This window comes from Arvicola amphibius, chromosome 4 (assembly GCF_903992535.2).
Source record: "Arvicola amphibius chromosome 4, mArvAmp1.2, whole genome shotgun sequence".
Classification (NCBI taxonomy): Eukaryota; Metazoa; Chordata; class Mammalia; order Rodentia; family Cricetidae; genus Arvicola; species Arvicola amphibius.
In genome coordinates, this window is record NC_052050.1 from 52,391,239 (window position 1) to 52,415,171 (window position 23,933).

Consider the following 23,933-nt stretch of genomic DNA (forward strand, 5'->3'; position numbering starts at 1 on the left):
TTTAGAACTCAGTTACAGCAATCCATTATGCAGGTTACAAAACTAATAGAATCAGTTTCGCATCACGGTACAGCTGGCTGCCATCCTGATGGGTGTTCCTAGATGCTGGTCTTTTCCTCACAAAATTCTTAAAACAGCTACTTCTCCTCCCACGCCTCAGGATGACGTCACACCCTGGATGCCTCGGAGTCTGGCTTATTCCCTCTATTCTCTACTTCTCCTCCTTTCAAAGGTTAAAACCGAGGGGATTCTTGGCCATTGCAGAGGGAAAGCTGAGGCCAAGTCTGGCCTGGCTAGGGCCACACAGCTCTTTTCTTCTTCTGCGTGTGCACGGGGAGTAGGTAGGGGAATGGAAGAGGGTGGGTGCTGTTCATAGACTCTGTGTGGCCTCAGCACCCGTGCTCGTGTACACAGAAGACACCAGAATATATTCCAAAGATCAGACGTCTAGAAACAGAAGCATTCTCAGTTTTCTGGGCAACCAGTCTTACCATGACGTGAACTGAGATGGTCCTAGAGTCCCTTCACCTGACCAGAAGCCAGCAGCAAAGGACTCTGGGAATAAAGAATGTGTGAGGGATAATTCCTTAGACACAGGGTATCTTGGGCTGCCCCTGAGAGACCCGAGATCACCTCAAAGGGCTTTGGACTGATTCTGTACACACCAGTAGGGGAGTCTGCGATTGCTGTATGTGACAGACACAGGGATATGGCCATCCAGCTGCCTGGAGGTTGGGTTCTCACACACCCTTTCCATCCCCTCCCTACTCTTTTTCCTGAGGAAAAGCTAAGAGGTTTTGCTGGGGGACAGGGTATCCTAGCATGGAGTGCCAGCCCCTGAAGGGCTTCTCCTCCTTCGTCTTCAAACATGCTGAGCCCTGCTTCCTGCCTTGGCTGATGAGAACCATTCGTCTCTGGAACCAATCAGTTACTTCTGGCCTAATGAGCTCATGTCTTTTCTTGCTGGGAACTCTCCAATCAGCCTCTTAACTTCTTGTTCTTGGAACAGAGTCCCATCCATCTGGGAGCCTTGGTCTTTCAGCTGGGTAGTCTTGGGCTTCTTTCTGTGGATGCTGGGTCCCAGGTAGCAGTTCTGAGGGACTAAGAAGGGGCTGAGAAGCTGGGGAGGGGGTCTCTAGAAAGGAGGTTTGAGGGCCTGTCTATGGCAACCCCCTGTTCTTCTCCCTCCTATCCATGGGAAAACCATTTGCTTGTGACCCTCTGAAACTTCTGGATTTTTCGCTCCTACTGTAGGTTTGGGAATAAGTTTATATGTTTGTGGTTTCTCTTATATTCAAGAAATCTGCCTAGACCCACAGAGTTTCTTCTGCCCCGGGACTGGGTATTCTCTTCAACTGAAAATGCCATGGTCCCCGAGGCGGTATCGCCAAGTACGACCGTGCAAGGGTTAAGATGAGCTTTGTATGATCACAGGCATTCCAAGTGTGACCCTTCCTGATTCCCGACTTCACTCCAGCCAGAAACATGACTCTGCGAGGCTGTGGAGTGCAAGGAGGGGGTGGAGGTGGGGCTGAGGGGTCTGGCCCACCAGGAAGTGTGTGTAATCCTAACAGGCCTGGCTTCTCAAACACCACCTCACAGGGACAGCGGGAGGTTGAGGGACAGCGGGTGTTGTGTATCTGGGACTTGGTCAAACTGTTTCACATTCTCCTGCCTCCCAGGACCCAGCCTGGGGCCCAATGGTTGTAGGAGTTGTTTGAGAGACACCCTCCCACTCCTGGGAGCCATTTATGGCCAGCCATGATTCATGCCCGTCTGAGCACTCCCCTGAATGAACCCATCATGGGTTTGAGCTTCCCTCTGACTTCCAACCTGTTCCAAAGAGAGGTTTGTTTAGGCTGGGCCAGCTCTATTGCCTCCTCCCAAACTCCAGGTCTCTCTCAAAAGGGAAAGCCTCCATTCCCTCGGCTGTGAAATAGAGACCGTGGCAACGGGGGAGTTTGTGACTACCAGCTTCACTAGGCTGAGCTACATAACCCAGGTTTCCTTTTCCTGGGTGTTTCCTGTGAAGATGGGTCGAGGACCCATAGGAGTCGAGGGTGCTGAGGAGAAGAGGCAGCTCTGCCGTGGCTCACACGTGAGCTTGCTGCTCTGTTAATTTGCCTCAGTGATGGAGTGTTCAATCCTCTTCTCCTGGATCCTCCTCTGGCTTCTCCTTCCCCTGGGCCAGGGTGTGCATTCAGTTCTGTGACCAAGGACGTAGCTTCTGCAGGACACTCCTAACACTCAGTTCAGAGGCTACAGGAACTGACGTGGGTGTTTGTCTGAAACAAAAGCAAAGCTGCTTGGGACAGAAATGCTTCAGATTTTAGTATTTTTCAGATTATGTAATGCTCATATATATATATATATACATATATATATATATGTATATATATATATATATATATGTGAGAATATGTAGATATTTCCAGGGAAAGCCACAAGATTTCTACTTTGTTCTAGATCTTCCCTACTCTCTCTCTCTCTCTCTCTCTCTCTCTCTCTCTCTCTCTGCTGTTCATGTGTCTGTGTGCATGTGTTGAGATCAAATGGTATTCCTCAATTGCTTCTTCACTGTTATTAGATATTTTTACAATGAACTCCTAGTTACATTTTTTTATTAGTGTATTGCGTACGTACACATGCACACACGCATGCACAGGCATACACATGTAGAAGTCACCATGTAGGTCCCAGGGATTGAATTCTGGCCATCAATCTTACCTGCTGAGCTATTTCCTGGGTCCCATCTACCTTGTTTTTTTGAGGCAGGATCTCTCATTGAACCTGGAGCTCGATGAGTTGGCTAGACATGCTGGGCAGCAAGACCCAGGGTTTCTCCTGCCTCTGCCTCCCCAGCAATGGGGTTGCAGGTGCATGGCACGGCACCGCACGGCATGGCACTGCACTGAACTTTGACAGGGTTCCTGGGATTACACTCAGGTCTACATGCTTGCCTGGCAACACCTTACAGAATGAGCCATCTCCCCAGTTCCTCTGTATGTCTTCCAGCTACCGCCCCTGTGACTTCAAGCTCCAGCATCAGATGTGGATACAGCCATGTATAGAAAATGCTTAATCAGTCCGAGGTCTAATTCCTGTAAAGATGCTGTATATGTGGACATACATAAGATGAGATAAGTTTTACCTGTACCGATCTAAGTACATCTGTATCCAGGTTGAAAGTCTTTAATTTGAAAATTTTGAAATTTAAAATGCTTTAAAATGTAAAACTCTTTGAGTGTGGATGTGACAATATAGGTGGAAAATTTCACACCTGGCCTAGTGTGAGGGAACACACAAAACTATTAAAAATATTGAATAAAATTGTCTTCAGACTATGTGCAAGGTGTATATAAAACAAATGAATTTTGTGTTTAGACTTGGGTCCCATCCCTATGATATTACTATGATATCTCAATATATATATGCATATATATGAGAGTATTACATAATCTGAAAAATACTAAAATCTGAAACATTTATGTCCCAAGCAGTTTTGGTTTTGTTTCTAAAACGGGGGGGGGGGCTCACTATGTATATGTAGATCAGTCTGGCTTCAGACTCACAGAGACAGGCTTGCCTCGGCCTCCCAGTGCTGGGACTTGGGTATTTTGATTAAATAATATTTAATCTTATATTAGTTCCCTCATCTGACTGTTAACTGGTACAGGCAGAATCATTAATATAAGAATTATTAATATAAGAGGTGAATGAAGCGCGAGGTATTAGAAAGCATTTGGTCATTATATGTTTTTAAAAATTGTTTTATATAAGTTGGGCATAGTGGTACACGACTTTAATCCCAGCACTCAGAAGGCTGAGGCAGATGGATCTCTGTGAGTCTGAGGACAACCTGGTCTACACAGTGAGTTCCAGGTCAGCCAGAGCAATATAGTGAGGTCTTGTCTTGAAAAAAAAAAAAGAAACAAAAATTGTTTTATGTGTTTTACTGACATGTATGTCTGTGTATCATGTACATGCCTGGTACCAGCAGAGGCCAGAAGAGGGCATTAGAGCCCCTGGAACTGAAGTATAGATAGTTGTGAGCCATCATGTGGGTGCTGGGAACTGCCAGTGCTCTGAACTACTGAGCCATCTCTCCAGGTTATAAGGCAATTCTGTGCATGTGTGTGTATGTATGTATGGTGTGGTATGTGTGTATGTGTGTGGTATGTGTGTTTGTATGGTGTGGTGTGTATGTGTGCAGTATGTTTGTATGTATGTGTGTGTGCACATGTGTGTATGTTGTATGCACACATTGTGTGCTAGGACATGTACCCATGTGTGTGTGCAGAGGCCCAAGGAGGACATTAGTTGTCCTGCTCTCTCATTCCCACCTTACTCTCTTGAGACAGGGTGTGGTGGTTTGAACAAGAGTTGGACTCAGGTATTTGAACAGTTGGTGAAACTGCTCAGGGAGGCCATGGGCAGTGCAGATTTGCTGAAGGAAGTACAAGGTTCAGGCATTTGGACGGTTGGTAGATCTTCAGGGAGGCTACAGGCAGTACACACTAGCTGAAGGAAGAACATTGCTGAGACGAGCTTGAGAATTTCATGCCTTGCCCCACTTCCTCTTTGTTCTCTGCATCTGACGTGAGGTAAAAGATGAGATCTCTCAGCTTCTTGCTGTGCAATGATGCCTCCCTGCCACGGTAGACTCTCCTCCCTCTGGAACCATAAACCCAAATCCTTCTTCCTCGAGTTGCCTTTGGATGTGGTCTTTCATCACACACAGTAAAGTCCCTGATGTACAGAGTCTCCCACAGAACCTGAACGAGGCTGGTGGCCAGCAAACCTGTGAGCCTTCTTTTTCCACGCCAACACAGGGCTGGAGTTCAGGTGTGTGTGTTCCTGTCCAGGTTTTTTACACAGGTACTGATGGTTGAACTCAGAGACGGATGCTTTTCAGCAAGTATCCTTCCCCACTGAACTCAGCTCTACAGGTTTTTTCTTAAGGGGACCTCGTTATATTGGGCTAGTTTTACACTCCCGGGTCCATGTTATCCTCTGAGTAGCAGAGACCGTACTCATCGACCACAGCACCAGGCTTGAGCAAGCATCAGGACTGTGCAGAGGGCTTGCCTAGGTTTCTGGGTTCAGGTCATCTCTGAGCTGGGACCACAGAATACAGGTCTGGCAAGTGGGGGCTGCGGCACTGCTTTCCTTGCAGGATCTTAGGGGAAGATCCTGGCTAGGAGGTGAAAAAAGCACTGTGTTGGCCATCTAGGGCTGAGTTCAGGGCAGGTAGGCTCAAATGCAATCCTCACCCTCTGACCCTGCAGCCAGTGTCCTGGAACAAGTGTCTTGCTGTATGTGACAAGGAACCTTGTGGGCTTTTCATAAGGCCAATGTGTAGAAGCACTTGTCCTCACCCAGGGTCTCTGACTTTGATTTTTGTCATTGACAGCTTAGAAATTTACATCTGAGACCCCTTTTGGTGGGTTTTACTGGTTTTAAAAATCATTTCTTGGCTGGGAGATGATGGTACACATCTTTAATGCCAGCATTTGGGACACAGAGGCAGATGAATCTCTGAGTTTGAGGTCAGCCTGGTCTACAGAGTGAGTTCCAGGACAGGCTCCAAGGCTACACAGAGAAACCTTGTCTTGAAAAACAAACAAACAAACAAACAAACAAAAACCCCACCACCACCAACAACAAAAAATCATTTCACCAGGCTAGGATGCTCCTGTGAGCTGAGGTTGTCCTTTGGCACATTAGTGGTTCCTTGCTAGTTCCAGGCAGCCAGTGGGATCTTCTTGCATTGACGTGGGTGACACTATACTGTGTTGCATGTTTTGGGGTACACATGAGATGAGGTTCAGGGCTGGCTTTTGATTCAGCACCTATGGAACTTTGACTTGGGAAATCTTCTTGCATTGACGTGGGTGACACTATACTGTGTTGCATGTTTTGGGGTACACATGAGATGAGGTTCAGGGCTGGCTTTTGATTCAGCGCCTATGGAACTTTGACTTGGGAAGCTGCTTTCATAGGGTCTAGGGAGCCTTGCACCCTGACTAGGAACAACAGGTTTTTTTGTTACGTGGTAGAAGGGAGAAAGAGCCCTGTACTGGGCTCTGTCTGAGGCTCTGTTGCCTACCTGAATGCTTAACTACATTTAAGTCTGACACCCAAGAGACACATAGTCAAAAGTGACTAGCTCTTAGATGAGGTGTTTGTGCGGATCTCCCCTCATTGACTGTTCCCCATGAGCTGATTTTCAAAAGGAGGGGGCAACTTCAGAGCTAACTTCTTATAACATTTAATGTTGGGGGGTGCTGGGATAGACTGAGGTCACAGGGGGAAACAACCAAGGGTGTATCATCAGGAAGCATGGGTCTTCAACAGCTGGGCCAGGGAGGCTGGACCACAAGCTCAGTAGAAATGTTTTCTCTTTCTCTTTTTCTCGGTGTCTCAGAACATTCTAGAAACATATTGCTTCCTTACACCCGGACTTGCTGCTGCTCCTTCCTCTTTACTTCTGTCCAGATGTCTGACAAGTCTTGTATAAACTGCTGGATCTAGCAAGACAAAGAGACAGCATTAACCTTGCCCAGCAAACACTCCCCACGTCACAAGTTGGACCATCTCCTGGGAAGGAAGCTCATTGATCTCATTCTCCACTGCCAGAGGTTGCCACCTCTGGTATTGTCTGCTTGCTCAGATTTCTAGATGACCTTAAGAATCAGGCTTAGCAAACATATTAGTTAGTTTTCTCTCACTACACTCAAAATACGTGATGGAAGCAACTTAAAGGCGTGTTATGCTTCCCAAAGTTTGCACTCCACCGTAGATGGCGTGGCAGAACGGCTCAGTCCCTGGAGGGAAGAGCATGTGACAGTGGCTGTTCACATGGAGGGGACCAGGGAAGCAGAGAGCATGACTGGAGCAGGTGGATTAGCTGTCACCTTCAAAGGCCTGCACCCAGTAACCTACTTCTGCCAGGCAGGCTATGCTGGCAAAGGTCTCACCCTCCCAAACTAGTGCCACAAGCACTTAGAATACAAGCCTGGGGAGGGGAAGCGGGGGGACATTTCAGGTTCAAACCATAGCAGCAGGCTAGAACCAGAGGAAGGCTGGACTTGGGACCTGCTTAGAGGTAGTCAGACCCACGTGGAAGGAAGGAAGGAAGATGGTCACAAACTGGCCTCAGTGGGACTGGAAATGGATCTCAGGCAATATCAAAGTGCTCGAGGGTACCCAGACCTGATGTACACCGTACTGATCTTGTGTCCGCCAGGGAAATTTAAATTCTATTCACAGGCTTCTGTTTTGAAAGCCCCTGGTTAGGGTGACAGGGCATAGATTCAGAGGCTAGGAAGACCCAGCTGGACTCCACACACAACAGCTCTGAAGAAATATCCGATTCCGGGGATGGAAGCCAGGGCCTCACCCATGCTGGGCACGTGTTGTAGCACTTAGCTGAGCGTCCGGCCCAGTTTCTCATTTTTGAAAGGTGACCCCAGCTCAAGGGCAGAATGTGTTCAACCTCTCCTTTCATTTACACCTTCTTGTGCCATCACCATCATCATGATCGTCATTATTATCATCATCTTAGCTGCTTGGCCAATTGGCTTTCTAATAACGCGCTTATATTCTGTGGGAATGAAGATGGATATCGTCGGATATCCTTCGGGCAACATGAGGTGTTCCTGGCAAGGAAAATTAAGCCCAGATTCTCCTTGCCAGGAGCGCTTCTGGAAGTTTGATTCAGAAAAATAGAACTTGTGAAAAATCCTCAAGGATTCAGAACGCTCAGAATTTGGAGGAGGTGGGTTAGAAGTTCGGGCAGAGAGCGACAGGTCACCAATTCCCGGGCATCCTTCCCCAGGACGGCTTAAGAAAGGGAGCTGACCACACCAGGGAGTCTCAGAAACCAGGGTGCCACAATGCCCAGACGGCATTTAAAGCAGCATGGTCTGCCTGTTACCGAGCTAGACATCAAAGGGATTTGCCAAAGCGTCCAACAATGCTACTCTCCGCACAAAGGAGTCTTTTGAAATTTTAATCAACCATGTGATTTCAAAGACTGGGGAGATGTCTCAGTTGGTAAAGGGCTTGGTACGCAAGCACGGAGATCCAGAGCCCCAGTCAGAAACCTAAGAGAATGAAAACCATTTCTGAACATAGAATGAAGGATGAAAGCAACCAGCTTCCCAGGAAGGTGCCCAGCTTTGCACAAGTGGAAAAGGTAGCAGCCAGGCTCAACCCTCACACAGCCTCCCTTGCACAACAGGGCATCCCCAACAATGACAACTCGGGCCCACCCGAGACCCTCCTAGAGTTGTTAGCATGTGTGGCCGACAAGGCTGCTCTGGATAACTGGTGAGTTCAACAGTTACTCTGTTCTATTCTGGTCCTGTGCTTTGACAGGGATTTCAGGTGCTAATGCAGTGGTCTCAGCATGTGGAGCCCTGACGGGCAGTCAGGGGAATTCCTACATATGCACATTCATGAGGGCTCATCTTAGATTTACTGAGTTGGAGATTTGAGTGTGCCCAGCAATCCCCAATCCCACCAGTAGGTGGTCCTGACCCTGTGAACATTCGAGGACCACACTGCTGCCTGATTCTTTCCTTCACTCAAGCAATTCAGAACCTTCTTGGCCCCACCCCTCTGCTGGACCCAGCTCTGCATCCTCCTCCTACCATGTCCAGTTGTTTATGTGTGTCCTCCAGGGACACCTGCGCGGACTCCTTCAGCTGCTTGCTCACGATCTGGAAGAGGTTCAGTGTCGCCATCTTAATGGTGCCAAGCAGGAGGGTCTTCTTGGCCGCTGTGTTCTGGATGTGTGCCCAGCGAGATTCCTGGGGAGAGATGTGGCAGCCTGTAAGTATAGCACAGTAGAGAGAGACTCCTCTGCGTGTGTGTGTTTGTGTGTGTGTGCATGTGTGTGCGTATGTGTGTGTGTGGTAATTGTATGCATGTGTGCACACATACAGACCTCACATACCCAGAGCCAGGACTCCCTCCCCCTACCCTACACCAGACCTGCTGCTTACCCAGAAGATGACGTCACTGCGGGCCCGGTCGAAGCGCATCTGCAGTCTTGCCAGCTCATTGTTGTGCTGGAGGATCTCATCGTCCTTCTCCTCCATGTAGCGGGCCAGCCTTGCCTTGGCGCGTTCAATCTTCTCCTGCCCTTCTTGTGCCGACTGCATGAGGTCATGATGCATGCTCACCAGTGTCTTGTAACGGGCAATCACCTCATGGATCTCTTCAAACTGAGGGTCAATGGCCTTGGGTCATTGAATAGCTTGGCTCCCACCACTTCTGACCCATACACCAGGGCAGGCAAACCATAGCCATAAACGGGTATCATGAGAATGTTGGGTTCTCCTGAGTTTATATGGGCTATGCACCGTATGTTGGAGGGTTGTTCAACGGGACCTGAGGTTCCTAATGCCAGCTGCATATTTAAATACTTAGGAATCATTTAAAGAGGTGGATGCCAAGTTCCAATCCCAGAGATTCTGATTAATAGTATGTCTTTGGTAGATTAGAATTTTGCAAACTATCTCTAGGTAATTCCAGGCCCAACTAGGCTTGAGAATTGCTGCTGGGAAGCACTTTATCTCTTAAGGCAACAGTGATCCTATTCAAGGAGAATGTTCCACTCACAGACCAGGAGCTGTGGTAAAAGGCTACTGACAGAGCCAGAGATAAGAAAGCCAGACCCTGTTCTTTTGAACTTTATAGCCTCGAGGGTGATTGGGTACAGGGAGGACAGATAGACACTAGTCAGCTACAACACAGTGATAAACCAACTTTGGGGCAGAGGTGTGAGGCTGCACAGAGGCCGGGCACTAACTCCCTACAGATGTTCTTTATCCTTTATTCATTATCTGCATCCGTGGATCAGGGGTTTGCAAGATACAGATCACCTGCTCCAACGGGGTCCAGAAGCACAGTTTGTCCAGTGAGCATCTCTACAGAGGGCAAGGCGCCCTCCAGTTCGATGACACCAATGCACTTCCCTGGAGGCTCTCATAGTTTGCCTGCTCAGGGACTCTCTGAGCTGGTCTTAGTATCGTGACAGTTGCCAGTGGCAGATTGGTGTCCAGGAACTGTCAGACTGGTGTTTTTCCAAAATCTGTTTCTGGGGGAATAGCATTCCAGGCAGTGCTGGGGAAAGCAGGAACAGCCAGAAAAGTACTTGGGGAGAAAGGAAGACTGAAGGAGACTGGGGTACACGTAGAGGTAGCGAGGCAAAGGCGGGGAGGAGGCAAGGTGTGCACCAGGTAGAGGGGAAGCCTGAGTAGAGATGAGTGGAGCTTAGGGAGGTTCAGAATACTCGCAGAAATTTAACATGGATGGCCTGAGATTCAGAGATGGAGAGAAGGAGATAGACCTGAGAGAGAGAGAGACAGGGGAGGGAGGAAGGAGAGAGGTGGGGAAGCCTGCCCAACAGCTTCTTGGGAAGCTGAGACCAGAAAATTGCAAGTTTAAGGCCTGCCTGGGCTATATAGTGAATCTGAAGTCAGTCTGGACAACTTAGTGAAACCCTGTGTCAAACTAAAATAAGGGCTAGGGGTATAGCTCAGGGTAGAGTTGCTTACCTGCACATACAAGGCCCCAGGGTTCAACTGCTAGTAACACATGTGAGTACATGTGTATGTGTACACAGACAAAGAGACAGACTGCTGTGGAATATTCTTGTACACTGTGTAAATTATGCTCTGATTGGTTTAATAAAGAAGCTGACTGACCAATAGCCAGACAGGATAAGGTTAGGTGGAAAAAATAAACTAAGGAAAAGAAGAAGGGCAGAGTCAAGGAGATGTGAGCCAGCCTTTGGGAAAGCAAAATGCTAGAGGACAATAAAGTTATGAGCCATGTGGTAATACATAAATTAATAAAAATGGGATAATTTAAATATAATAGCTAGTTAATAATAAGCTTGAGCAATTGGCCAAGCATTTGTAATTAATAAAAGCCTAAGAGTGGTTTATTTGGGAACTGGTGGCTGGGAGAGAAATTTCCGTTTACAGCAGAACACTCAGAAAACTATGAAAAGAGTACAAACTTTATCCATGAAGAATTTTAGTCTTAAGAAGCAGAGAGCCCATGTCCTGTCTGTATTTCCTTCAGATCTTTCAGCAAGTACCACAAGGCATATGAAAGTTAGAATGAATAGATTCAATCAGAGCTACTGAGAAGAAATCTCACAATTGTATTCTGATGTCAAAAGCCTCAGGTGCCCGCGTGAAGGGGCTCCTGCTTGTGCAAGGAGGGGATAATTTCAACATCAAAAAGAATAAATACAAAAGATTGAAACATGAATTAAAAACCATGAGTTCATAACTACACTGAAGGGTCAGTTTTGGAGACTGCTGACATTTTAATTTGTTATTCTGAACACTAAAAGAATCAAGAGTTCAATGTGGGCATAGCAGCCCCAACACTTGGTAGACAAGAGAGAAAGAGAGAGAGAGAGAGAGAGAGAGAGAGAGAGAGAGAGAGAGAGAGAGAGAGAGAGAGAGAGAAACCTTGAATTTGAGGCCAGCCTGGAGTGAGACAGTGAGGCACTGACTCAAAAAGAAGACTTCAACAAGCTTCTTCCCAAGACCCCCTAGTAATCCAGACATTACAAAGTTCCCCTCTTTATGTCAGTGGTTCACGGCCCCTTGGTAGTCAAATGACCCTTTCACAGGGGTCACATATCAGATATCCTGCAGATCAGATATTTACATTATAATTGATAACAGTAGCAAAACTACAGCTATGAAGTAGCAACATAATAATTTTATGGCTGGGGGTCACCAGAGCATGAGGAACTGTGTTAAGGGTCGCAGGGTTAGGAAGGTCGAGAACCACTGCTTTATATACTGTTCTACTAGATTTTAAAATAGTTAAAATACCCCCTCAGTCAGTACCTGTCCGCAACCACCGAGGAAATCAATATTATAGTTTTCATCAGCCAAGAATAATTTTACCTGGTTTCAAGCCTATCACTAGAACCATCGATGGGTTGTCTTTTGAATCTGGTCTTATTTTGCTTAACATAATGTCCATAATACTTAGAAAATGTAAGAAGTGGTGTGGAAAACTAGTTTGGACCTTGATTAAACAGATCAAGTGCAGCAGGACAACTCTAGATATGACAAAGTTGACAGGAAAGTCCATGAGTTCTTAGCTCCACATGAAGAACTACAGGCAACTAAAGAAATAGTCATCCCCAGGGAAGAGCACACCAATTGATGATCCAATGCCAAATGGCCAGCTCTGAAATCATACATACAAGTAGCATTATATATACTGATATATATGTGTATATATAAATAACATGTAATAATGAAATAGGTCATGAATTTGACAGTGAGTGGTGTGGGAGGTCCTTCTGTCTATGTGTTGCTTTTATTGGTTAATGAATAAAGAAACTTCTTTGGGTGCTGGGCGGTGGTGGCGCACGCCTTTAATCCCAGCACTCGGGAGGCAGAGGCAGGCGGATCTCTGTGAGTTCAAGACCAGCCTGGTCTACAAGAGCTAGCTCCAGGACAGGCTCTAAAGCTGCAGAGAAACCTGTCTCGAAAAAAAACAAAAACAAAAAAAAAAAAAAAAAAGAAACTTCTTTGGACCTATAGCAGGGCAAAATTTAGGTAGGCAGGGAAGCTAGGCTGAATGCTGGGAGAAAGAAGGGTGGAGTCAGAGAGACACCATGGAACTGCTGCCAGAGTCAGACATGCTGAAACTTTGTCAGCAAGCCACTGCCATGTGGTGATACACGGACTAATGGAGATGGGTTAAATTAATATGTAAGGGTTAGCCAGTAAGAAGCTAGAGCTAATTGGTCTAGCAGTGTTTTAATTAATATAGTTTCTGTGTGATTATTTTGGGGCTAAGTGGCCAGGAACTAGCTAGCAGCCTCCTCCTACAAGCAAGCAAGGAGGGGAATATGGGAGAGTTTGGAAGGAGGAAATGGAAAAAGGAGACAATACAATTACATTGTAATATCAAAAATAAATTAAAAAAGCAAAACAAATGCACATAGAGCCTTATTGTGACAGTTGGAGACACTTTTAAATGTCAACTAGTTATATATTTGCTACTAAGGAATAGTGTAACTGGTTTGGCAATGGCACTGTAGTTATGATTTTTGATGTATTTTAAAATTTTTATTTTTACTTTGTGTGTTAGCGTTTTGCCTGCATGTATGCTGTTTGCATACCACATGCATGTATGCTGTTTGCATACCACACACATGTAGTGTTCCAGGAGGCCAGAAGGGAGTCTAAGACCCCCCTGGTTACAGACAGTTGTGAGCCACCAAATGGGTACTGGAACTCTAACCCAGGTCCTCTGGAAGAGCAGCCAGTGTTTTTAACTGCTGACTCATCATCTCTTCAGCCCCTGTTCTGAGACAATCTCACTGCGTGGTCTTGGCTGTCCTGGAGTTTGCTATGTAGACCAGGTTAGACTTAAACTCCCAGAGATCTGCCTGTCTCTGCCTCCCTAGTGCTGGGATTAAAGGAATGCCCCACAACACTTGGCTTTTAAGTGGATTATGTCTTTTTTAAAGCTCCCATCTTTAGAGAAATATGCTGAAAAATATTTATGACTGAAGAAATAGCATTTGCTGCAAAATGGTGGAGTGGGAAGATGTGGGTCATGCAAGCGGCCTTTGCTGGACCCAGGTGATGAGTGACGGGTGTTCTCTAGAATATATGGCTCTACTCTTGTCTGTTTGAAATTTTCCACTAGCAAAAGTTCCTGAAAGTATCACTGACTGGTTATGGGCTATTGGAAGAAAAAAAGAATTTTTAATATTCTATGGAGCATGGTAGGATAACTGTGATTGACAAAAATGAATTGTACATTTCAAAATAGTACAGAGGATCTGAATATCCCCAACAAAGGAAATCATAGATGTTTGAGGCGATGGATATGTCAGTTATCACAATACTATGAAGTATACATACTTGCATGGGCATGAGCAGGCACGCACGCACACACACACACACACACACACACACACACATATGCACATCTCAGTATATCCTATCAATGTGTACAATTATCATGTATCAACTAAAAATACTATTTTAAGAAATCATGTCACTGGACAGATGACTCAGCAGTTAAAAGCACTAGCTGCTCTCACAGAGACCTGGCTTCGAATCCCAGCACCCACATGGTAACTTCCAACCACCCTAACTCCAGTTTCAGGGGCTCCAGTGTCCTCCCCTGACTTCAGAGGGCACCAGGAATGCATGAGGTGCACAAACAAATGTGTAGGCCAAAATATTCATGTTCACAAAATAAATCCCAAAACCAAGATTTTAAAAATGAAAAAAATAATATCATTGATTGAGAAAAAGCCAGGCTGGATGGTGGTGGCGCACGCCTTTAATCCCAGCACTTGGGAGTCAGAGGCAGGTGGATCTCACTGAGTTCAAGACCAGCCTGGTCTACAAAGTGAGCTCCAATATACCTGGGCTACACAGAGAAACCTTGTCCGGAAAAACAAAAACACAAAACAAACAAACAAATAAAAAGCCATGTCATAGAAGGTTATGTTTTACAATGCGTAGTTTAAGGACAGCTGATAGTCACAAGTATAAACATTCATGAAAATGAGAAATATAAAAACTATAATACTGGTGACCCCTGAAGAGAGGAGAGAAAGATTGAAATTTGGAAGGGCATATAAGGGGTTTAAATTGCCAGTAGTGTTTTATTTCAGAAAAAAAAAAAGGAAGAAAAGAAATGAGAGGAAAAAAATTAAGATTATACAAAGCTATATGTTGAGTTCTTGAAAGATTAAGTTTTTTTCTATGTTTTCCAGTGTGGGGGTGGGGAGAGAAGAAGGAGAAGAAAGAGGAGGAAGAGGAGGAGGAGGAGGAGGAGGAGGAGGAGGAGGAGGAGGAGGAGGTAGAATGCAGAGGAGCAAAGGGCAGAGGTGACTCCAGATGAAGCGCACAGCGTGAGGAACGAGGAAGGGGCAGGGGTTGGATTCCAGAAATACTTAGGAGGCTGAGTAGGCCATATCTGATTGATGGCTACCGGACCAGGGATGGGGTAAGCAGGAAGTGCAGTCCTGGCAGTACTGTGGCAAGTCTGGGCCAGAGTCAGTCTTGCTAAAGGAAGAACCGGGGAAGAGGAGGCCCCAGAGGAGCCTGGGAGGAGCCTGGGAGGGAGGCGGCAGAACAGAAGACAGGAGGAGATGTCAGGGAAGGGATGCCCACATCCAGTGTTGCAAGAGGTGATGCCGGAAGAGGGCTGAAAAGTTCCTGACCTGGGGTGACAGGGTCCGCAGAGGTGGGGGTGGGGCATTTATGACTCCGACTTGGGGCGGGGGACACAGAAGAGTGGGGAAAATAATAAGCTATACATTTCCAAGCTGTGAGGCCCTGAGTAGGTCCCTTAACCTTCCCGAGCCTCCATCTCCCCAGAAAGTGACAGTCTGCTTGTTCTTTCCAGAGGCTGACAAGAGGACAGAAAGGGACAAACTCGCAGTCAGCCTGCATGACGCCCTAAGCGCTCCAGGTCTTTGAAGGGAAGGGGTTTTTCCACTTTTCCTCTCCTTTCCTGTCTGTCTGTGTGTCTGTCTCTCTCTCTCACACACACACTGACTCAGACATACACAAACACACTTAATTCATGTATAGCCGTGCACAGATAATACCGTCAGGCCCTCCCACCCATTGAGAGCTGCACCCAACCTCATCAGGGGCCTTGGTCATCTGTTTCCCAGGGTTGCTGCCTCTCCCCAGAGCAGGATAACCATTCCAAGGGCCCCTAAACTCTAGCCAGCTGGAGCTGAGCTCCATTCCATTAACATGGGGGAAGAAGAGGGTGCTGAGGAGGGCCCCATGGCACACAAGGACGGCACTGCCAGCCCTGGGACCCACCTCCGAGTTCTCCACCACCTTCTCCAGGTACTTGTTGAAGATGGCGTAGTCCTGCAGCTTGACACTCAGCCTCTGGTGCTCCAGCTTCAGAGCGGCCATCTCCTGCTTGGCCTTGGCCAGCTCCCTCAGGCGCTGCCTTTTCAGTTCCCGCTCTTTGTTGGCTTTTTTCAGGGCTCGAATCCGTTTCTGGTCATTCTCCTGGAATGAGGGAAGCAGTGGTAAATCAAGCAAGTATCTCACACTCTCTCTCCTTGAGACCCTGGCCTACCTGGGGCCAGTGACCCTAAGCCCCTTCCGTTTGCTGAGCTCAGACCACCAGAAGGGCAGGCAGAGCTTGCTGGGCTACCTATGTTGGAGGGGAGGTGTGAAAAAAAAAAGGCTTTGGTTGTGTGAAAGGATTTAGTAAAGCTAAGGGGCTTCCATGGCCTAAGGAGGCTGTGAGTACAGAAATTCAGCTCAAGTTCGAGGTCAGCCTGGTCTACAAGAGCTAGTTCCAGGACAGGCTCTAAAAAAGCTGCAGAGAAACCCTGTCTCGAAAAAACCAAAAAAAAAAAAGAAAAAAAAAAGAAAAAAAAATTCAGCTCAAGGTCAAGAGGGAGTCTTGGCGGGAGGGAGGGTGCAAGCAGGAATTTCAGGTTCTGTGGGAGCTGGTCCCTGGACTTCAAAGAGTGGGGGATGGGAAGAGAACACATAAAAAGAAGGGTAGAGAAAGGTCTCTCTTGCATCCAAGAAGGCCAAGAAAGGCTGGGTGGAAGAGCAAGCCTCTGACAAAGTTTTTGTGGTTCTGCTTTTAGTGATGGCCATTTGTCATTTGGGCAGTGGCTCAGCCAGGGCTGCGAAGCCCACAGGTTCTCCTGATTTGGTGAAAGTGCCTCCATTTCTCCAGCTGTTGTCTATGAAGTGGTAGCTCCTCTCTTCCTTACAAAACCCAAGGCAGTAATAATGGAACTAAATGCACGTGGAGGAGATTGCTCAGACTGGCGTGGGCGTGGGCTGGGGGAGATGACACAGGCAGTTCTAGACCCAGAAAGGACGAGGCTCAGCTACTGCCATCTCTGATGCTCCTCTCCCACCTGCAGCATCCTCCCTCAGGACAAGAGCAGGCCTTCTCCTTTCACTTTCCCAGGCGTCACTAGGTGTCTCCTCCTCCTCCTGTGGCCGCTGTGAGTCCACACGGACGGGCACACACAGTGCTAACATTGAGAGAGCATGGAGAAGTGCCAGGAAGCAGGGCACCAAATGAGTGCCACGGAGCATCAGAGAGGTCTGAGGGACCCTCAGTCAGTCATATGTGAATTACCTAGAAAGTTTAAAAATGTATAGGTGTCTGGGCTCCACCTGAGACCTGCTTGAGGCAGAAGTTATTGATGTATTGAAGTATTTGCAGCAAGTTCTATGAGATTCTGTAGCGGCCGACTGCCTGGAAGCCATTTGGAGAGTCCTTAATCCTCAAACTTCCTCTCCCCCCAAATACTCCATCAACTTGGCTGTGGTGCAGGTGGGCTACATCTCAGAAGAAAGTGTCCCGAAGCATTGACTTCCCTGCTCTGCATAGTCGTGTGTACTGTGGAAGGAAGAGCATTAAGAGCAGGGTTCCTCCAGTAGAGGGCAGCAATGGGTCCCCCTCCTGTAGGGCCCGGCCTTTCAGGGCTTCTCTAGTGCTGGTCTAGGATGAGGATTGCTTCACCGACCTTCGACAGTTCTCTGCCTTCATCACTCCCCCATTTCAGTGCAAGGACAAAGACGGAGAGAGCGTGAATGGGTGAGTGGGTCAAAACCCTCTGACTCCCTTCTGTATCCACACATACTAATCTCTGGTAGGCGCACACCCATCTGTCCATCACACCTACCGATCCATCCATCCACCCCGTCCACTTGATATACTGTCTCAGGTACGGTACGGGCAAGGAAATAACACAGAACCAAGTAGAGATAAGAGACTGGCAGGTAACTAGAACATTACAAACAGCATGGTGTATAGAAGATGCCTTGGAAAGAGACCAGATGCTGCTGGAACACAGAAGAGGCCTTTAACGGGGGGCGAGGAGCCTACAGAAACAAGTATACTGCCGAGGAACAGTTTGCCCTGCGACCAGTGTAAATCCTCCAGCCTGCTGCAGCCCACACCGCTCCATACCTGGATGAATTGCTCAAACTTCTGGATATGGGCTTTCAGCTGCTCCTCTTTGACACCTAGTTCTTCCCAGCGCAGGTTCAGCGTTTCCATTCTTCGCTGGAATGTCTTTAGGGGACGAGAGAAGGAAGATGTCAGGGAGCCCTCTGCCACGGGTGCTCAGAAAGATTCTGAGTGTTTTATCCCAGAAGTGAGTGTCTGGAAAGGCTGAGGAAGTTTCTCACCTGCTTCTTGTGTTCCATGGCCTGGTGCATGATCTTGGCTTCTTTCTTCTTCTCCAGGAGCCGGATGGATGGAGAGTCTGACTGCTCCTCAACATTTGGGAACTTCCTGCCCAAGAAGTGTGAGACAGGGGCCTTCTGAGGCAGGAACAGGCTGAGCAAGGGAGTAACTCGGGGAGACAGAAGCCCATGGAAAGGAAAAGGGGTCTCTGCTCTCAGTTTTTGGAGCGAGTGAGGGATGGGGACCCAGTCAGGGTGAAGCTGGATAATGGGATTAAGCGATTGGGATCTTTAGGCTGTGGGCAGCGGAAGGGGGGGCGTTGTTGGGTATGGGTGGTCCCAAACACTCACTGCAGCAATTGAAGCAGCCGCTCCCCATACTGCAGCCGGAAGTATTCCGCCAGGTCCTCCTCTTCCATGATGCCTAAACTCATGGTGGCAGCTACCTAACAGCCCAGATGGCCTTCTTTTCAGAGTGAATCGATGAGTGGCAGAGCCACAGGGCATTCAAGAGTGGTGACTGGGTTCTTGCCCACCTCTCTTCCTGCTTTCAAAGTCCCACAGAGAGTGGATATCTGAGAGACACAACAGAAGCCAGTCAGAGGCTGCTCTGGTATGATGCGCTCTTGCGGTGATAGATCTGGTTACCTAGCAACAAACCGCTGGGTTCTGCGGACTGTATCTGGAACTCACGGTTTGCCCTCCGACCTTTGTCCCCACTAACCCCACTCACTCCCTTGCTGAGGTTACCTCTCTTTTCCCGCTGGCACCCTTCAGGAACTCTGGGAAGAAGTTAGGCCTGATTATATTTCTGGTTGCTCCCTTGTCAGGCAGGGAGGCAGGGTTTGGCCTTCCACCGCGGAGAAGGGAAGTTTGGAGAGACCTGTGTGTGAAGCTGGCTCCTGCGGCTTTCTTCCTACGTTTAGGGATTTGTGAGGGTGAAGGAGAGACTGGGCGGCAGACGGGTGGCAAAGAAGAAAAGCGGTAGAGAAGACAAGGTACTTAGCCAACCCCAGAGGGGGAGAGGGGGAGAGGGGGAGGTGGGCAGAGAAGAGTGAAAAGAAGGAAGTTGAGACACATTAGAACCAAGTAGGGGGTACAGAGAGTGGCCCCCGGGAACGCGGAAAAGGGCCTGGCAAGGCCCCTTTAACGCGAGGGTGAGTTTATTAAGTACAGATAAAATGCACTTTCGAGATTTAAGTGCGGGCCGGTGGGTAGGGGGAGGGTGCCAAAATACAGTAACAGAAAGGTTCCCTTGCTTAATCGGTTTATTTCATGATGGTTGCCTTTCTTCATTCCATGGGGCACATGCATATAAATACTTACCTGACCTGAGGTTAAATCTGTGTAAGTTTGGGGGCCCTATGTGAGACAGCACCGTGGGGATCTCTGCAGAGACCTCTCCTTGCACTAGACCCTGGTGCTCACCCCTCCCTGCTCCTCCTCTCAGCCTGCCACGCCTCTCGTGTCTCTCTGGATCTCAGAGGCTTCTCTCTGGATCTCAGAGCTCGAGATGGGATTGGCTGGGATGGGATTGCTCTTGTCCTTGTTAAGGTCAGAGCTTGTGACCCTGTTGTGGGTCAGCTGCCAGCTATTCTCTTAAATCCCCGTTGTGAGGAATAGTGGTTGGGTATACTGCCAACTCCTGTCCTATCCGGTTCCACCCTCTGTTGTGTCAAGGCAACAGAAAAACCCCACCCACTCAGATTCACCCACCCATCCCCCCTCACCATCCCCCCCCCCCAATCCCTAATCCCAAATCTCAGATAGATCCAGCAGGATGACAATAAAATAAATATTTCTAAATTTCTCAAAAGGGTGTGTGTGTGTGTGTGTGTGTGTGTGTGTGTCTTCTTTATCCAGACTGGCTGACAGTCCATTAGGGATTTCTCTATTTCCACCCCTTCTCTCCCCAGGTGGTGGCTTGGTTTGGGGGGGGACTGTGATGATGCAAACCCTTGAGGAAGTTGGGTGCGTCTGGAATCATCTGTTGTTACTCTGGAAGGTAAGGTACACGTACTTGCCTGTCAAATCAGGCGGGCCAGGGTCAGGTTGGTCAGTACAAGAACTGAGCTGTGCTCTCCTTCCCACGCAGCTCCTGGGTCTCAAGGCTCTTTGTGCCATTTCACATGGTGCCCTGCATGAGTCAGTCTTGAATCCAGGCACTGGCCATGATCCTGGAAAGCAGCAGGTAGTTACAGCCTTCCCAGGCATTAGAGAGCAAGGCTTGTACTCTCAGCTCTCCTCTGCTTCCCTGAATTATACTTTCTTTCCAAAACCTCTCTCCACCCCCATCTTTACCCACCCCCTCAGGTCTCCCCCATATCTCCACCCACTGCCCTTTTTGTCTTGCTATTTGTCTCTGAGGCAAAATCTATCGAGTTTGTTTAATTATCTAGTGGGTTTAGATGCTAGAACCCAATGGGGATATTTTGCTCTGTCTTGTTCCACTATCCTCTGAAGCTGTTAATCTGGGGTACCTAGCCTAGGAGTGCAGGGATTGCCTAACACACACCAGAATCTGTGTTGGACTTCCAGAACTAAAGGGAAAAGCGGGGGGGGGGGGGGGGCGGAGAATAGCAGAAAATAAAAAGACATAGGTTAGCATCTTGAAAGCGTTATTCTGGGATAGTGCTGGGTGCACATTCTCCCAGCTATCTTGGAGGATGCTCTTCCAGGCAGTGGCCAGGGTCCAAACCCCTTCCATCTGTGGCTCCACTGGATTCACCAGGGTTGGCCAGATCACTGCTGGAGAGAAAGAGAATACACACAGATGTTCCTTCCGCTCTTAAGTGCATCACTGCCTCTTCCCCTTCACTTCTGACAATGCCCTACACTGCAAGAGGCTGGGCACTATGTTGCTGTGTTTCCAAGAAAAAGAAATTACTTTGAAAAGCATCCAAACAGCCTGTGCTGTCTTCCTTTTGAGAACTGAAAAGGGTGTTTGGGGTAAGCAGAGCTTAAGAAAGAGCCCAATAGTAGACAAAGAAAGAAAATAGGCCAACATATCTCATATGCAAAATCTTAGCAGCAACATTAGCAAATTTAATTTAGTTCACACAGTCTCCTGCCTCTCCTGGGAGAGTTTCTTCCACATAGTGGTCAGATCCCTAAGCCCCAGCCCGAGTGCTGCTCTCAAAATACATTTACTGGGACCTCCCACTTAAAAGAGCAATTTGAAGAGAATAACCAGGACCTGTATGCAAGATCCCTGAATATTTGGAAATCTATTAATAAAATGAAGTCTATTGAAATTCTCAAGAGAATTGCTATTGTGATAGATGTCAATGTGGTGCTGAAAACGCACACATTTGTCTTTTTAAGAGATTCCAGAGAATTTGCTAGGTCTGACGGAGCACACCTCTATTCCCTGCACCGTGCAGCAGTGGCAGGAAGATGTTCCAGGTCAGCTGGTGGTACATAGAGAGACAGCCCCCGTGTGTGTGTGTGTGTGTGTGTGTGTGTGTGTGTATACATATGATTCAAAAGTATTTTATTACATGTGTAAAGAATCTGAACCCAAGAGATAACATTAGCATCGTGTCAAAGATATTCTTGCTAAACTTAGGGGTGCGACAGGCTTTCTGCTGTCACTACAACCACTCAGCTTTGTTTTGGGAGCTCTAGCTAGTGTGAGAACGACAAGAAAATTAAGTTTTTCTTTTCTTCTTTTTTTTACACAATGGCAGATGCTGTGGTCGTGTGCTGTGAAAATTCAACAGGATGGTTAATTTCAACGATTTGAATTTAATGTGATAGCAGGCAGTTTGCAGAGGGAACGAAGCTGGTTTGTATGCACGGACACGAGAAGAGCACCGGTGACAGAGTGAAGTGACAGAATCGAGCTGCAGGATAGCGTGCCTAATAGGATGCAGAGCGTGCATGTGTGTTGTGGGGACAGCAGGCTGCGGGAGGTTGTCACAAGAGCTCTGGAGACAGGAATGGCATGCGGTGGGGATGTAAAAAAATTTTACTTAGGGCCGGGCAGTGGTGGCGCACGCCTTTAATCCCAGCACTCGGGAGGCAGAGGCAGGCGGATCTCTGAGTTCGAGGCCAGCCTGGTCTACAAGAGCTAGTTCCAGGACAGGCTCTAGAAACTACAGGGAAACCCTGTCTCGAAAAACAAAAAAAAAAAAAATTACTTTCCATATTGTTTGTTTCTATTCTCTTATATATTTCTTTTTTTCCCCTTAAAAACCATACACACAAACGCACACATGCTTTTTGAAACAGAGTTTCTCTGTGTAGCCCAGGTTGTCTTGGAACTCGGTCTGTAGACCAGGCTGGCCTTGAAGTCAGTGGTCTGCCTGCTGCTGCCTTCCAAGTGTTGGGATTAAAGGCGTGCACTGCCACGGGTAACTCTGTCGTGTCCGAGGATCCACCACACTGTTTGCCATGACGGCTGCAGCATTTTACGTTCCCACAACTGGTGACAAGACAATTTCTTTGCGTCCTTGCCAGGACTTGGAGTCTCTGCTTTTCCCCTTTATGTCTGTCACTCGGATGGGTATGAGGTGACATCTCATGGCCAAACTGGGTTCCTTTTTTAGTTATAATGGTAATAAATGAACCTATTCAATTACCAATTGTTTAAACAATGTAGATACAGTCAGAACTCTATCCAACACCCAGTCTTGTGTATCAGAGGTGACCATGTACTCATTGAACACTTATGCCCAGTGCTGGAAAAGACCAAGACTTGGTCTTTTTTGTATAAGAGTATATAGCAGGTTTTCTTTTGGGCCACCAACCAGTTCCCAAATCATAACACAAGACTTCTTATTAGTTATGAATGCTCGACCTTATCTTATGCTTGTCCCACGAGCTCTTATAACTTAACCTGTTTCTCTTCATCTACATTTTGCCTTGGGACTTTTTTACCTTTCTTTCCTTTTCCTATATATCTTACTTTCATTGTGTCTGGCTGGCTGGCAGCTGCCTGGCTGCTGGTCCCAGGAATGTCCCTCTCTTTCTGTCTCATTCTGTCCCACTTCTTTCTCCTCTGCCTGGAGTTCTCCTCCTACTTATTCTCTCTCTGCCCTCCAGCCCCACCTATCCCCCTTCTGCCTAGCTATTAACCATTCAGTTTTTTATTAGACCAGTCGGGTACCTTAGGCAGGCAAGGTGAAACAGTAACACATCTTTTCATAATTAAACAAATGCAGCATAAATAAATGTATCACACCTTTACACAGTTAAAGTAATTTCTATAACAGGAGGGAGTCTTGGTCTCCCCTGTTCTAATTGAAAAGAAGCTTTACATAATGAGTAGAAATTCAATCCAAGGAAACCAGAGGCATACTGAGTGAAGGCCCTCTTCTTTATATAACAAACAGCACAGAAAATATGGTATCATCAAAAATGTGGGATTTATTCTTCATCAATCTTTCATGGGAGTCTCACGAGGAAGAGATGTGTTTTCTGGCCTTATTGACTCAGAACAGCACACAAAGCCACGATCAGGTATTATCTCTCTCTACCCACATGTTATTCACAACATATCTGGGGTGGGCATTCTGGGGGGGGGTCGCTTTCCCTTAAATGCCTTCCTGATTTCAGCACATGGTTTTAGACCTGGTAACCACATCTCACAAACATTCCCATTGTTCTGAGTCAAGAGCATGAATGGGCCACAAAGGAAGACTAGGGAACATGGTACAACTGAGGCTATCGATTCAGTTGAGCTTGTAGGAGGGAACTGTAGAGGTCCAGAATGTA

The 23,933-nt window shown here is 47.3% G+C and overlaps 1 protein-coding gene across 2 annotated transcripts; it reads right to left on the reverse strand.

The window, feature by feature from the left end:
- Nucleotides 1-6,452: 6,452 nt before the first annotated feature.
- On the reverse strand, nt 6,453-18,649 carry Ccdc42 (coiled-coil domain containing 42). Of its 2 annotated transcripts, XM_038328863.1 has the most exons (7): nt 18,567-18,649; nt 18,219-18,324; nt 17,998-18,102; nt 15,861-16,058; nt 9,012-9,233; nt 8,658-8,816; nt 6,453-6,530 (listed from the first exon to the last, which is right to left on the reverse strand). In XM_038328863.1, exons 1-7 carry the CDS (start codon nt 18,647-18,649, stop codon nt 6,453-6,455), a joined length of 951 nt encoding a protein of 316 aa, XP_038184791.1. The 2 variants fall into 2 exon arrangements, with proteins under 2 accessions (XP_038184791.1, XP_038184793.1); XM_038328865.1 differs by lacking the exon at nt 9,012-9,233.
- Between the last annotated feature and the right edge of the window lie 5,284 nt (nt 18,650-23,933).